Raw genomic sequence first — 16367 nt, 5'->3', positions numbered from 1 at the left:
AGATTCCTCTGGGACTCTTGGCAAAGAATCCCCAGTGCTGTGACATGCAGGGAGTCAGGGACAGAGTCCCTAGTGCACTGATCTGGCGTGCCCTGAAAACGGTGTCCCAGCTCAAAAACGTGTTGCTTTCTTCCTTTTCATGAATTCTAATATTCAAGCCTTTTTTCCTCCTGCTAATTTTAGAAGTCCTGCTATTCTTTGGGAAGAGAATGGTGTGAAAATCAAGCATAGTATCCAAAAATAAAAGAGTAGATCTGTTTCAGGGTTTGCAGCATATTTCACTGAAAAGCAACTCCAGATATGCCACTTTCTATCTAGTTTTTAATACATTTTCCAATTCCTGCAGAATATTTTAGCTTCAGAAAAAGCAAGAACGAACTTCCTAAACTATGACTTTTTTTTTTTTTTTTTTTTTTTTTTGAGGCTGAAAGGGGCACCCAGAATGGTGTTTAAACCATGACTGGGGACCTTTTCAGAATGTGATGCCAGATTATCACTCTCTGGCTGGGACTCTGCAGTACACTTTGTGGGACCACACGGAGATGGATTTGAAGTAGGATGGATGGATTCTCTAGGTCCTGAGGACCTAGAGCATGTTCCAGTTAGGCGAGAGGCCAGAGGAGATGCATAGCTTACTCTGGGCATCTTGATGGTGGACCTCATGGAATGTCTTTCAAGCTTCCCATCTTCATCTTTTAAAAAACCTGGTTATCTAAGGAATGAAGGTTCAGACCCACCAGAACTGTAGAAGGGCATCGGATCCTGGTCGGCAGGGTCCCACTCCAGTTCTTCGGGGTCTGAGACTCTCTGGAAGAGCCAAGACTGCGGGCCGGGAAGTGGAGAACAGACATGGGGCGCCAGCGGATACCTGAAGACCCCAGCCTGCGCCTCCTCGCCAGCCAGGGAAGCCAGAGATTTTTAACAAAAAGTTAGAACTCTGTGTCAAGCCCTTCAAGCAAATAATAAATATTACTTCTGTTCATAATCGGACTTCTCTCCAGCATCGTCTTTGAATGTTGAACCTTTTTCAATTAATTAAAAACTATGCACTGCAGAGTGCATATTTTATCAGCCCTCAGCTGCTTAAGTGTCTAGAAAAGACCAAGCAGTTTTTCTTTCTTTCTTCCTTTCTTTTTTCTTTTTTTTCTTTCTTTTTTTTTTTTTACAGGCAACCCAGAGCAAGTACTTGCAAGGGTCATATCTTTTTAATTATCTTTTCTCTCTTTGATTAATTATTCCGTCTGACAATGGCGTGTTTCTAATGCTATTCACCTGCCTTTGATGATTGACAACTTTTCTGTCTGATTCAGAGCAAACAGCTGCTGCCACAATCTCCTAGCAACCCGGGTGTGATGGATGAGCCCCCAAGATGGATGGCTGCAATAAATCATGTCTCCAGCCATAAAACTGAGAAAAGGGGATAAGAAGAAAAGCGAACAAAAAAACAAAACAAGGTTTCTTCCCATGAGTGCACTCAGTTCCTTACCAATTATACCTGAAATGGACTTTGCACCTATTAATAGCAAAGTTTTTCTAATCAGTAAAAATGGGATGATGGCATTGGTATCAAAGGTGTTTACAATTGTTCCCGCAAATTGGCACTTGTACTCCAATTACCTCCAACACTGCCCAAGTGCAAGGGCAGATGATCAAAGTTTTGCCCTCTTCCACGAAGTCTCAGCAAGGAACAACATCACCTTTGTACCTTTGGCAACTATTCCAGGCACCAACAAAGAATACAAATCTGATTCTACCCAATTTTTGGCAGCAGCTGGACAACACCAAAAGTAAATTCTAAGTCATGCTGTGTGCAGCTTTGCAAAGTGTTAAGCTGCGAATAAAGTTATTTCAAAATAAACACACACACACACACACACACACACACACACATTGCCTGGAGCTGATGAGTGAATCAGTACCACTTCCATTTCTTTCCTGTTCATGGCAGTTGCAGGCATTTTACATGTCAGGGAAAAGTTTGTCCCAGAAGCGGCAAGATAGGCACGTTCAGCCCTTCCACAAATTCTAGATTCTCAATTTTTTAGGTAGAAAAACTCTTCCGGTCTAACTTTCTATCCCATCATTCTTAAAAATGAATGTCCACACTGTAAGTCATACAACAAGCCTTTGATTTCATTAGCAACCCCAAATAAAGTCACATATTTAATAGAATCCCTGCCAATTAAATTTGCACTATCGGGGCTCTTCCAGTGGTGGAGACCCAGCAGGAAGGCCTGGAGAGTTTCTGTTTTCCTTTTTCCACCAGGGAAGCAGGCTTCAAGGCCTCTTGCGGCAGAATAGGTGGAAAGGCCAGAGCTTCAAGGAATCCTCAGGCAGCTGGGGGCTGTGTCAGTGAATCAGGCTGCGTCCCTGAGTACTTCCAGTAGGTGGGGGTGTCCTGGTGCACACAGCTCAAGGGTGCAAACCCAGAAGCGATTAACTGGCAGGGCCTGGAAACAGCTGTCCACATCAGGACTGGTGGGGGTCTGCTGGGGCCCTGCGGAGGGGACAGAGCTCAGGCACAAAGGGGAAGAGGCTGCTGGGAGCCCGGGCAGGGAGCCGCAAACGATTATTTTTTATCTGAAATATTCCTGAGACGTGGAAGTCTTTACGTTTTACTTCATTCTCACACTACTAACCAAGCCAACCAAAAGATTTTTTTAATAGTTATATTGTGCTAAGCTTTTCAGATACGGTGTTTTTTTTCTTTTCTTTTCTTTTTCTCCTTTTCTTTTTTTTTTTTTTTAGCATGACATGGAGTTTTAAAAAAATCAGACAAGGGTTCTGGCTTCAGCAACTGCAGCTCTGTTTATATTTTAATGTTTTGTACGTGACTGCTTCTGTGGGGGAAGAAAGAGAAAGAAGGAGAGAGAAACTTGCCTGTGAGCTTTAGTGTAAATCACAGATACTTCATTTTTCTCTGTGTCCTTGGAAATTATTCAAAATTAAAGCCTGCCTCCCTCCACCTTTTCTCCTTCCTTCCTTCCCTCCCTCCCTCCCTTCCTTCCTTCCTTCCTTCCTTCCTTCTTTCCTTCCTTCCTTCCTCCCTCCCTCCTTCCTTTTTTCTTTCTTTCTTTTTTCAGTGGGGGAGTCTTCTCTATTGCACATGGGAGGGTTTGTGTCTGGTCAGCTGCAATGAGAAGGCAAGGCCAATCGATAGAAACACACACACAGGCCCCTACCCTGTCCCAGCTTGTCCGACTCTCAAGTTACAGGTTTACACGGCAAGTCTAAATAATATTCAAAATGATAAATGGTACCCGAAGCCCGGCATCCACCATCAATCTTTTTTTAAGGAACATCCATCTTCAATAACGCACGTTTGAATCATGTGAAGTCAGGAGCCCTGAGATTCATTTATACCACTCTTTGCAAGCCAGGGTGGCTTGAATGATACCTGTCAACCCTTTTCTTTCTTTTTTTTTTTTTTCTCTCCCCTTGACTAATAGGGGAAACAAGGCAGGGAAAAGAGAAAAGGAACGAGAAAGGGGAAAAAGAAGTCAGAAGAGCGTCAAAGGCTGAACAGTGTGGTTTAGCAGATAATATGAACGAACATAACCTCTCCCGTACCTCTGCCAATCTCGCGCCCGCCACGCCACACACCCAGCCATCCAGAAGCAGGCTCTACCCCCTCTCCCCTGCCCAGCCTCTTTCCTCCCTTTCCCTCTCGCCAAATCAGCAGAGCTCCCTCCTGCAAGCCACAGGGTACAGTACCAAGAGGAGGAGGAGACAGCCTCACATGGACCTGGGCTTTCCTCCCCTCCCTGAAGTCTGGCTGGGGCCCATATGATAAATGACATATGTCATTCTGTCAGGAGGGAAGGGTGGGTCAGTGATGTATGACTCTGCTGAAAAGGAAATCGACTGTTTGGCATGGTGCAGGCTCTTCTCCACCAGGATTTAGTTTCAGAACTCTGAAATGAATTCTCCGACGTTTCAAGTGCATACTTAGGGCAGGGTGATGGGAGGCCTGGGAAATCGTACTCCATCCTCCCACTGCCCTTCCCATGGCAAAAAGCAAAAAAAAGAAAAAAGAAAAAAAGAAAGAAAATAGGCGTTCTGTTGCTGGATACCTGCAAAAGGCCACGCACGTGTCGAAGTCCCTAGCTGTCGCAACACCGTGGGTTATTAAAAAAATGTGACTTAAAAAAAAAAAGAAAGAAAGAAAAGAAATTAAGTGGAGTCAGGTTAGCCCTTTTATTTATTTATTTTTTAATGGCAAAGGGCTGACACAAAAGCAAGATAAAAATTAGCATGTTTGAAGTAATCGTCCCGCAGCTTGACATCTGCATAGTAAATTTTAAAGGAAAAAAATGTGTCAGACAGCCATGAGCCGCCTCGCCCTCCCCCTTTCATTAGCTCACTGCCAGGGTGGCACTGCTGAACCTCATTATGGCGAGAGGATTTATGAAGCTGAACCCAATGGCAAAGAAAAGGCATCTGTCAATAATTGTAGGGAGCTGCACTCACAGCTTTGAAATCTCATTAAGTATGCAGTTATCAGGCATAAAGATCAAAAACATTACTCAACTCCGACAGAATCTTATGGAGGAACATTAATTAGCAACAGGCCTACAGTACAAAAAAAAAAAAAAAAAAAAAAACCACAGACTTCCTCTCACACCTGCCCAACCCACAAACCTAAAGCAACACTCCCCCTCCCGCCTGAAAAAAAATAATTCCCAGCATCTGAAACTGATCAAGAACATGAAACAAGAGAGACGCACACAGAAAAGGGGAAAGGGAGGGAAGGGGTGGGCGGCGGGCAGGGAGGAGGGGAGAGGGAGGGCGGGGAAATTCAGTTGAGAAAGCCTTGGCGGTGAGGAGAGAAAAGGAAGAAGCTGTCAAACTTGAGAAGGATGTCAGTGCGGGCCCTGATTACTGGGGCCTATGGAGTTCTCAGACCTTTTATCATCCTCACCATCAAAACCAGCCTGGGAGTCACTGCTGGGAGGACTGGGGGCTGCAAGTTTGCAGCCCGGGCCCAGGGCCCACAGCCCAGGACCCTCTCCTCCAGCCCCTGCTTACCTGGCAGGCAGGAGGCTGCAGGGCCAAGACCCAGGAGGTAGGCCCCGGTTTCCCCAGCCAGTCTGCACCCAGCCGGCTAAAGCTGGCAGCAAGACTCGCCTTCACAGGCTCTGGATATATGCCAGGCAACCACTGTGTTCACCTTCCATCTCTCAACCGCTGTAACACACCTTTTTCTTCCTCCAAAGAGACTGCAGCATCCCCTTCTCACACATGCACCCTCTGTTATTTGAGTCCTGTGTGCAATCCCTTACTGAAAAATACAATATAGATGGGGGAAGGCACGTGGAAACTGCCAAGCTGACCCTGAATCCCGAGGCCTCCAGACCTCTGTAACACACTTGGGACAAGGTGCAGCTCATTATGGGTGTCTAGGAGATCCACACACCAGTTTGACTCTAGGATCTCTAAGTTACCTGCCCCACCAAGATGCATCAGCAAAGAGTAATGTACATAATGTACATGTGTTTCGGAAACATCCCACAAGTATTGCACACTTGGGGTCTCAGGCAAACTTCCTTGATGTCCTGTGGTGGTCTGGATCCAGGGTAGATGAACAGAGGCCTGATGGCATGGAAGTACGTCTCAAATACCACTCAGGTTTCAGTCCAACAGGCAACATCAGCCACCCCCGGACATGGCATGCAACAGTGAGGCACCATCTGTAGCCCCCCCAATGAAAGGTGTAGGAAAATAATAAAGTAGATATTCTGCATTTTATTTCCCTTATTGCACTGTTATAGAAAGGTGGCCTTCTCTGCTTACCTGCTAGCATGCTCTCTCTCGCTCGCTCGCTCGCTCTCTCTCTCTCTCACACACACACACACACACACACACACACACACACGGCACTTCCCACAATCCCACACCATAAGAAAACCTACAGAACAGCTCCTTTGATCTGAATCCTCTGCTAGCATTCTCTTAGCTCCTCACTCACTCCTAAGCCACATTCTTCCCTGGTTCCACGGCTACTTCTGAAGTGTTTACCTCTCTGGTCTACTCAGAAGACAATGGTCACCTTTTCATAATTAGCCACATCTTTAAGAAAACCGGTATTAAGATTCCTAGGCAACCAGCCTGGAGATCCCTCCAAACCAAGGCCCATCTTTTCCAATAAATGCTTCTCCTTTAGAATATCAATGAACACAGCTCGAATAAACTGTCACCTATGACCAAAAATAGTCAGGAACACTTGTCTATAAACCAGACTTGATGAGAAGGCATTTTAGCAGGAGTATTACAATAAGGTGTTTATATTTTTTATGTGCTTACCATATTACCTTTATTATGTGTAACATCAAAGTGATTATAGCAATTACATCTAACAGAATTAATTACAGAACTTCCCATCATTCCAGGATACATAATGCATTAGAGGTAAGCCAAAGAAAGAAAACATCTTGATTGTAGTAACTATTGTTGGGGTATATTTTCTCCAGCAGCAATGCCACACCAACGGCAGCTTTCAGAGCAATGGAAACTGACAGGTTTAACAGGGAAAAAGCTGTATTCTCTTAAAACTGAGCTCATGCTTTTTGCTTAATAGTACGTTGGTGATAGTGGACATATAAAATCAATTTAATTATTTAAGTGTAAATCTTTGAAAGGTGCTGGTTAATCCACCCAACCAATGTTACTACATAAAGGAGAAAGCACATGGGTGAAAGACTTACAAGTCTTTACGTATGCAAAATAAATTCACTCAAGGCTTCATTAATATTAATTTAAATTCAAAACCCATTTACATTAAATTGTTCATTAAAAATTGCCTATTTTATGCAACATGCATTTCTCAAAGAACTCAGAGGAAACTGAATACATAGGACTAGATTTAATGATGGGAATGGAAAATCAAAAGTAAATGAATTGGAGTCATTTCACGTATATTACCAAACAGCCCTTTGCTCTCCATTAAGGATGGGTTCCACTTTGGGGAACAAATATATATTCTGAATATTGTGTCTTCTACTGCTATAAACTTGTAAGCATGACCTCTGGCCTACCACAGAGGAAAAATAAGAAAAACAAGAGAAACTGGTGGAAGGGAGAGGGCAGCCAATCCAAAACTGGGCTTGGAATAATGCAGGGAGGGTTTGCCTTCGGATCATACCTGGATTCACAGTGCATTGAGAGTTAGGCTTGCATTTTTAAAAATGTACATAAGTTAGCATCTGCCAGTGCCCCTCTTGATCTAGAACTAACAGTGTCTCTCTCCCCCATACTCTACCCTTTACATTCCTTTATTCCCTTAGCCAGGTGAACAGGAACATGAAGACAAGGAGTTGGTAAGTTCCCTGTGCTCTCCCTCCTGACAACAATCTGAACCTACCCTGTTTCCCCAACAGCTGTTCTGGATGAAGAAAACACAGTCATAATTAATAACATGTGTCCTGACAGTATGAATTAATAATTTATCATTAAGCCCAAACAAATTTAAATTATTCTTCAAGAGCCACACCTTTGCATATCTGAGAAAATAAGGTAAGGAGATGGTTAAAATGTCCAGGTAACGTGACCTTCAGTGAACCACTCGCCCCCGCCCCCCTGACTGTATCTCTTGGACTATTCTTGTTGAAATGCTAAAATAATTTACAGAATTGAAAGTAATTAAACCCAAGAATCGAAATGCTGATCAAACTAAGTGCATGTGCTAGAAATGTCTTCTTTTTTAAATGGGGCTTATAAAATATTCAATATTTGGTCAAGGACACTATGTAATCTTTCTAATAAAGATTCCTAAACCTAGAGTATGACAGTTGTTCAGGCAAGTGGTCATAAGAAGATTATGTTCTATTACTGTCTTTTTTTTTTTTTTTAACTTCCAAAAATGCATAGCGTTATTCTGGTCACAAACAGTGACCTGAATTTTTAAGTCCATGTCTAAACGTAAATTTCTATAAATGGTGAAAAATTAAGAAAAGCTACCAAGTCTACGTCTCCAGTCCTTACAATTCAGAATCTTTTTTTTTTTTTTTTAAAGAAAATCCAGAAACGGGAAAAATATTGATAGCCATTGTTTAGTGGGATTTAAAAATTTAATGACTAACTGCAAATACTGGAAACTGGAATTAATCTGTCTGGATTTTTTTTAAAAGGCTTACAGACATTTAAATGCATGTATCGGGACACTTTATCAACCTAACATAAAATTGTCATCTTATCTTATTATATGACTATTTTATGCACGTGTCAAAGAATTTAAAAATGACTGCCTGTCTATTGAGTCTAATTACAACTGCACATTATCTGTCTGGATGTACCAGTCCATATCATTGTTACTAAATACAATATATTGTATTCACCTTTCATTTGTAACTTCAGACAGAGAAACCACAATTTAGAGCATAACTAAAACACAGACACACAGACATACACACAGAGTGAACACCTGCAAGGGTTTGGGATACGGGATACCACTGTTCCCTTCTGTCCTTTTCCCCTCCATGGGTTTTGAGGGTCGTGCTACAGGGCTGTGACAAAGCAGCTGATTTGAAAGACCCATCTACCTACCTGGGCTGGACACTAATACAGAAGGGTAGACACACACACCCTACTTTATTTCATTTTTATTAATTTTTTTACGACACGACCAAAGCTATTTTTACCCTCTGCCCAGTGACAAGCAGGGATGAAAATGGGGCAGGAGGAAAGCCTTACAAACTGCACTTGGAATAACTGTGAACTGCTGCCACTCTTGGATTAAACATGGCTGTGTGCACCAGGACCGGGCACTTCCGACTCCTTTCCTCTCTGCCTCCCTGCCCGCCTGCCTGCCGCAGCCCTAGCCCCAGCCTGACTCTGGCAGGACACGTGTGAAAGAGAAAGCACCACAAGAGGTCCAGGCACTCTGCCCTCAAGAAGGTAGATCCCTTCTCTTTCCAGAAATCCCAGGAGTGGAGGGCGGGGGGTAAAGGAATGGTTTTAATTCTCTCAACTCACCTGGGTTTCACGGCATTTCCCACGGCCCTGAGCAGTCACCTTTCATTCTAATCACTCGACAAAACAATCTTTAGCAAAAAGAGGGGAGAAGGCAGACGTGTGAGGCAATTTAGGGAATCGCTGCTGAGGCATCAGTTATTGACTATCTGGCTCCTGTTTATGAGCGTGCTCAAGGCAAAACTGAGAACAAAATGACAACATCAACAGCTCACAATCAAGTGTGGCCCTGGAGAGCACTGAAGCCCTAACTGACAGCTGTCAAGATAATGGGGACACTGCAGCTGATTCTGGAAGGTTCTCTTCCCCACGTGGACGTCCAGGGGAATAGCCTTGCCTCCCACCTCCTTTGTTTTTCTCCTTCGTCTTCTTGGTTTTCCTTTTTAGAATTTGCATTGTTGCTCTCATTTCGTAGGAAATGGGGGAAGAAAAATCATAGAACGGTCAAAACCAGTCCCTCTGCCACCTTGCTACAGAGTAGAATACCTGTCCAAGGAGAAATACATGGCAGGTCTGAGAGGAAATAAATTCCCAAAGCTAAGGCCGAAATGCCCTTCTGAATGCTCCATGTGCTTCCGAGAGAGAAGGGAAAAGCTCCTCCTCGGAGCTGCCCGATGTGTGGACCAGACTTAGGAAGGTGTCATCTGGACTTCACCAGGTGGGCCACCTCTTAGGCATGCCCATGTCTACTGGCAACATGAAACCCCCTTCTGCCTGTTCCAGGGGGATCCACAGTGTTCTGTGACACCAGCAGACCCTAGGGGGTCCAAGTCACTTTCACAAAAGTCAGGATGCTTGAAGATGTACCCTCGCCTTGTTTTTACCACCTAAGAACTCCATAGAACATTACCCCCTTTCAAAGAACACGGCTCGCTGGCAAGTTGTGGTGCGATGGTTTCTTTTTTATTTTCTTTTTGGAAGCATAAGAAATGGTCTTTTATGATTTCACATTTGCCTCCAGAAGATTAATATAAGTAAATAAAATATCTGCTATTAAGTATTACACTAAAATTTTTCTGGCATTTTCAGAAATGTTTTTTCAAAACCACTCTGAAGAGGAGAAAGTCATGCTTCAAGCAAGGGATAATGGTCATTTTGCCTGAAGGACACTGTCCTTCCCTCACCCCACTCCTCTGAGCTTCTAAAGGCAGCAACATCTGTCCAGCACAAACGCACAGCCCCTGGAAATTACAGGTCTCAAGGAAGCAAACTCCCGCCCAGGTTTCTCTTTGGCAGGTAAAGAAACCTCTCTTTCTCTTTGAGAAAAGACACTAAGCCATGCATAGTTTCTATCAAAACACCAAAAAATCCTAAAGTACAGAGATATGTATTTTCAGGGATTCTTGGAGCCTCCTTCGGCCTTCGGGAAAGCAATGATACATTGGCCTAGATATGAAGACTGTGTGTACCTGTGTGCCACGTCTGTTCGCCCTACCCAGCTCTTGGCCTTTTGTGGTTGTTATTCTACCCCAGACCATTAAAAGGGCCCTAATTCCTATGACATGATTATCCAGGTACCAAAGCCCATTTGTCACCTGCAGCAGAAAATTGAGTTAATGCACAACTAAAGGCAGCCAGGACTGTGTAATATCAACTTGATTACATCAAACTAGCTGCAAACCTAATTCTGCTGGATGACACTGCGTCGAGCTTGTCATCTCCAATCATTAAAGCTGTCAGGAATCCATCAGGTTTACAGCTAATTAGGTGAACACTAATGAAGCTGGCAAAACAACTTTTCTTTTTTTATGGCTGAGCGGACCTTTCAGTTTGGAGGGGAAAAAAAATTCTCCAGTATTCTCAAGGTTGCTGGGGACTGGATTTCCAGTTACCAATCAGCAGACATCTTTCTTTTTCCCACTCTCTCTCTCTCTCTCTATCAGTACAAAGCAATCAATTTGTCATCACTCCCAGTATGCCACAAAAGCTGGCATGAACCTTATAACTTGCAGCTGGGAGAACTGAAAAAGAGGAGGAAAAAAATGGGAAGTTTCTTGTCCATCCAAACAAACAAACCAACCAAAAAAACCTCTGTGCATACTTATCACCAGCCTAAATGTGGAGTTTTTTTTTTTTTTTTTTTCTCCACTCTTCTTAAATAAGCAGCTCTTCAGTCAGCCTCCACCCCCTCCTCCACATGTCCATTAGGCAGAGGCATTCTGATAAAGTAAATCCAAAACCCGAGTATGGGAAAGAAAGAAAGCACTCATGCTGCCAGCTTCTGATTGACCATTAAGCTATTGATGAATGTGCCTGTCAGGAGAGAGACAATTAAATCAAATATGAAACAAAGTCGTTTTGACGGGTCATTTTGATAGAGCAAAACCATTCTTCCATCTCCTATTAGTCCTGCAGTCAAGTTTTTTATATAATGAATTTTTCTTAACTGACCTGAGATTTCCTGGCTGGCTTTCTTTTTTAATAATAATAATAAAAAAAAAAGTGCAGAAAGGTTAGTGAACAGGTTGCTCTAAAAATAAATAAATAAATAAAGCCAACAGCAGGTTCCCTCCTCCTCTGATATTTTTCTGGAGGAAGCTATCAAATATGAGTCTCAGATTGGCAGGGTGCAACTGAAGAGATGAACTAGAGAGAGAGTTCTGAACCAAATGTAAAGATGTAATCACATATGGTTCATTGGATGGAGGCACACACATACCTTAAAATGTGTATCCAAAAAGGAAAGAAAAAAAAAAATTTTCAAAGACTGGAAGAAGCCCAAGACATTCCTACTACTCAACTTTGTGAAGGATTCCTCCAAAGTTTCAGAGTTTATTTTGGGTAGATAAGCTCATTGCTTGAGCCTGGAATTTAAAGTAGAAGGTGGGACGGGCAAGAAGCAAGCTCCAGGAGGTTAACTAGGGAGGCGGCAAGCTCCCTACAATCACTCCTGGAATTTTCAAACTTTCTAAATTTGGGCAACACAGAGGACAGAGAACAAAACCTGCATCCTAAGCCCCAAACCAACCCTGTTTTCTTCTGAGATTTTCTGAAGACACTGGCAGGCAAGTACATTTCTGGGAGAAGAGAGAATTATCATTCCTTCTCTGTGACCCCGTGTAAGGGGTCTGGAGTGCAGAGTGCAGCCAACGTGTGAGGTCCCCTGGCAGTGCCGGCTGGCGTGATGGAAATTATGGGCACGATGGGTACAACGCCTTCATCCAAGATGGGCACCAGCCAATGCCCTGACCCTACTCTCTGCCCTTTCCTCTAACATCAAAAGAGAAGTAAAAGAAAGGAAGAGGAAACAGAAGAAAGGAAGCCCCACTTAACCCTCCCCTTCAGGGAGCATCTGAACTCTGCACATCTGAGTGTTACTCATATCAAAATACATCACGTCCATATGTGGTCCTCTCGGCAATTCGCCCCAAATCCCAAAGTTGCACTGACAGGGCCCTCCTGACGTCACAGAGCTTGGCCTCACTATTCCAAGTGATTTATTGATGTTTATTGGGAATGAATAGATCAAAGGCAGCAGCATGACGGGCGATCAATCAGTCATCAAATCAAGGATGGCAACGGGCCAGAAACCCTTCTTCCAGGCAACATGCCCCCAACCGACATTATTGCAAAATAATGTTATGTGTGTGGTTTTTGTTTTGTTTTCAGTGATGCGTTTTCCAGAAAAGAAAAGAAAAAAAAATCAGCTCAGTCTTAACAGGAGTTGACACTCCCGGTTGAAGAAAGAAAAAAAAAAAAAAAAGGAGGAACAAAAAAGTACTCACACACGTCCCAGAACTAAGTGCTATGCGGAGATGAGGGTGGGAGCAGCAGTACAAGGAGGGGGTGGGGGCAAGGAAACACAAACAGGGGAGAAGGAAACGCCAGCATCTAACATGGACTTGACAGTCATCTGACAATACCCAGACCCTGTGCGCTCCGGTTTCCACCGCTGTGCCCAGTTTGGGCCCAAGAAATGAGGAATCAATCGGATTAGCACTAAGGTGGCCAAGGGGACTGGCTCGCTCACTCGCTCGCGCTCCCTGGCTCGGCGGACACCGGGCAGTCTCCCGCCGGTCGGCCGCCCGCAGGACGCGGAAGGTGTCCCGGGGAACTCAGGTGACCCCGCCCGCCCCCCACAGAAAAAGCCAGACCGGGGTTGCTTCCCATCCCCTCTGGAGAGCTGAGGAGGCAGGGACCTGGCGCGGCTAAGCGCGCCCTGCAAGCGGCTCCCCAAGTGGGTGCGAGAGGGAAGAGGGCAGAGCGCGGCGGGGCGTCCGGGGGGCGCCCGGTACCCGAGGCGGGCGCACGCACCCAAACAGGAGAGCTGCACCCGGAGTTACTCAGCGCGGGCAGAGGAGCGGGGCGAGGAGCCGGGTCGCGCCCGCTGGAGGCGCGGGGCGAGCGGAGGAAGAGGAGGAGAGCAGAAGGAAGGGGAAGCGGCTCGTACCTGCTGCGCGCCGGGGCGCCTGCTGCTTCCTCCTCGGCATGATGCTTCTCCGGCGACTGCCACTGCCGCCGCCGCCGCCGCCGCCGCCGCTGCCGGGCTGAGGACAGGGAGGGAGGGGCGGCGGGCCCGCGGGGGGGCGAGGCGGGCCTGCTCTCAGCCTCCCCCCCGGAGAGCGGCCGCCCGCAGGATGCTGCTGCGCCCAGGCTCTCCGCGTCCCCCCCGCGCCGCGCTCCGCCGCGAACCCCGAACGTGCGGAGGGAAGAAGGAGGGCGGGCGAGGGAGGCTCGGGGAGGGAGGAGCGCGGGGGGGAGGAGGAGGCAGAGGAGGAGGAGGTGGAGGAGGAGGAGGAGGAGGACCGCGCTGCCGGCGGAATGGGAAGTTTGACAAATCGCTCCAGAGGCCGGAGGAGGAGGGGGCGGGGAGGAGCGGCGGCCCTGCCCCCCCCCCGCCCCGTCCCCAGACGAGGTGCGCGGGGTTCGGGGCTGGGGGGCGGGGAGAGGGGGAGAGGGCGGGCAGAGGGGTGGGAGGAGGAGCGCGGTAGCGGCCCGGGCCGGTACTGCCCCGGCCCCCGCCCCCAGGCCGGGGGTCACGGCATCCGGGGGGACGCGCAGCCGCCGCCGCGGCCTGGGGCTCGGCGGTCCAGTCTTCTGCCCGCGGCGCGGCTGGAGCGGCGGCGTCGGCAACAGGCAAGCTTAAAGGAAAAGGAGATGATCGTGTCACTCGCCCGCTCGCGGGGGCGCCGCGCCCCCACCCCCCGGCCCCAGGCCCGCCTGGGACCCCCGCCCCGCCAGCAAAAGGGGTGCCGCCCCTCCGCCTCCGCCCCGTGCGCACACGCAGGGGCGCGGCGCCAGCCCCGCCGAGCCCGTCCCGGGGCGCCCGTTACCCCCCACCCCTATTCCCACCCAGCGTTCGTCCCCGGCCACCCCCCAGTTGCCCCGCCCGGCCCGCACTCCTCTCCACCCGCGGACTCCGGAGCCCCCAGCGCTGGCCGGGGCTGGCGCCCCCCGGGGATGCCAGAGCCCACAGGCGGGCCCCCTCCAGGGAGGAGGCGGGCGCGGGCCGGGGCGGGTGGCGGCAGCCCTCAGACCCCGCGCCACCCAGCTCCTCCCCCAGGACCAGCCGCTGCCACTTCCCCCAATTTTTTTTCCCCGGACAAACTTTCCTGGGCCCGTCCCGGGGGTCGATGTGGGAGGGGGTTCCTTCAAGTTTCCTCTCCTGACTTTGGGATGATCAGGGTCTCTCCACCCAGCCCCTCGCCCCCTGGGAGCCGGGCCGCGCCCCCCATCCACGGCGCGGGCCGATCCTAGGGCGGGACGGGGGCGGGAGAAGGAAATCGGGCTCCCCTGCCCATCCCCCCCCGGGGCTCACCCCCGAGAGCCGGGGGGGCCGCTGCGCCGTGTCCCGCGCCCGGCCTGCCGGCGCTGCTGGACTAGAGGGATTGATTATTGATTGGTGATCGGGGTCGCTGAGGCTCCGGGAGGGCCCGGCCCGCGGTCCGCGGGGAGGAGGAGCTGGCCGGGCGGCGTGGGCGGTAGGGCGACGCGGTCTCACTTACGGGCGGCGGCGAGGGCGCGGGTGGGCCGGAGCTCATGCGGGCGACCCCCGGGAGGCGGCGGCGGAGCGGGAGCCGGAGCCGGAGCGGCGCGGGCGGCGGCGCATCGATGCGCTGCGGGCTCGATTGTGTCTCCCTGGGCCAGCTCTCAGGCCGGGAATGGGGCGGCCGCGGCGGGGCCGGCTCCGGGCGCTGCCGGGCGGCGGCCGCTGGAGCGCGGGGGCGGCCTCCGGGCCCACTGTCCCAGAGGCGGCCCTGCACCCGGCCGCGCCGGCTGGGGCTCTGGCTTTCTCGTGAGCCCCGAGGCCGACAGTCCCGGCGAGGGCCGGCGCCCCGCGCTCCGGCACCGGCTGCCTGAGCGCTCCCGGAGCAGCAAACCCCAGACTTCTTCCTCCTCTCCTTTCTTCCTTTTTTCCCCCCCTTATCTTTTTCTTTTTTTAGTCTCTTTCTCCCTCTTTTTCTGACCTGTGTCCTTTTTATGTTTTCTCTGCGACTGTTTTGCAAGTTTGTTTTAAAAGTTCACAGCATGCTTTCTTTTCTTTTAGACCGGGAGACAGTGATCTCACCCACCCGGTAAGATCAAAAGTCTCCGCTCGCCCAGCCTGCGGGCTTGGGCTGGGTCCAGACGTCTCCCAGGATGCAGATGCGCCGCCGCTGGCCTCCCCGGCTATAAAGCCGCTTCCAGCGCCTTCCCGCGCGCAGGAGCGCTCGGAGTTGTGGGGTGCGGACCCCAGGCGGGGCGGGGAGTCCGAGGCGGGCAGCTGCGGGACTCTGGGGCTGGCGGACTCGGGGGCTGAGGCGCAGTGCGCGTTGGGTGCCCGCGGCCGCAGAGGCCAGAACCGCTACTCCTCCAGGCCCGGGAGACGCGGCCGTGGAGCGTGAAACGCTTCTTGCAAGCGAGGAAACGGTGAGTTGGTAGACACCGCCGGCGGCCTCACCATTCTGGTGGCTGCGCTGAGCTCCTGTCGCCTGGAGGCGGGTTGCGCTGCACGGGGTCAGCTCCCGCCGGCTCCCAGCTCACCTTCGAAGCGCCCACTTAGGCGCGCCCGGTGCGGCGTGTGCACAGCGCGGGGCGCCGCGCACGGAAGCGTGGAGTTCTCCCTGGTCGCGCTTTTCTCCTCCTTTCCATCCCCTCGCTGTTCTTGCAAACCTCTGTTCCCTCGGCCCCCTCCCCCTGCGGGCCGCGGCCTGAACTCGGGTCTCCGCGTAGCCGGCGGCCGCCGCTTGGTCGCTGCCTGGCCCTCCCCTGCTCAGGCGCCGAGCGCTGTGCGATCCGCCCTAACATCTGTCCGTCCAACCATTGGCGCATCCATCAGTGTCAATGGGCTGCACATTGCAGCGACAGCCCGCCACGCACAACACGGGCTATGCGGAGTGCACGCCGCAACCATACTGCCATGCCGGGACACGCAAAAAGGCTCCCGGCCTGGCTTGGCACAGCCTGAATCCCTAATCTGT

General features: G+C 49.7%; 1 protein-coding gene across 1 annotated transcript in view; it reads right to left on the bottom strand.

The window, feature by feature from the left end:
- The window catches only part of TSHZ3 (teashirt zinc finger homeobox 3), a 75599-nt gene extending 61983 nt beyond the window's left edge, over positions 1 to 13616 (bottom strand). Inside the window, exon 1 of the mRNA XM_009194082.3 lies at positions 13358 to 13616. Coding sequence (XP_009192346.2) covers positions 13358 to 13397 — 40 coding nt within the window. The 5' untranslated portion in view covers positions 13398 to 13616. The remainder of the gene's footprint in view (positions 1 to 13357) is intronic.
- Between the last annotated feature and the right edge of the window lie 2751 nt (positions 13617 to 16367).

Source organism: Papio anubis, chromosome 20 (assembly GCF_008728515.1).
Source record: "Papio anubis isolate 15944 chromosome 20, Panubis1.0, whole genome shotgun sequence".
NCBI classification, from domain to species: Eukaryota; Metazoa; Chordata; class Mammalia; order Primates; family Cercopithecidae; genus Papio; species Papio anubis.
The sequence above is the reverse complement of the archived record's forward strand: the minus strand, read 5'-3'. Positions and strand labels throughout refer to the sequence as shown.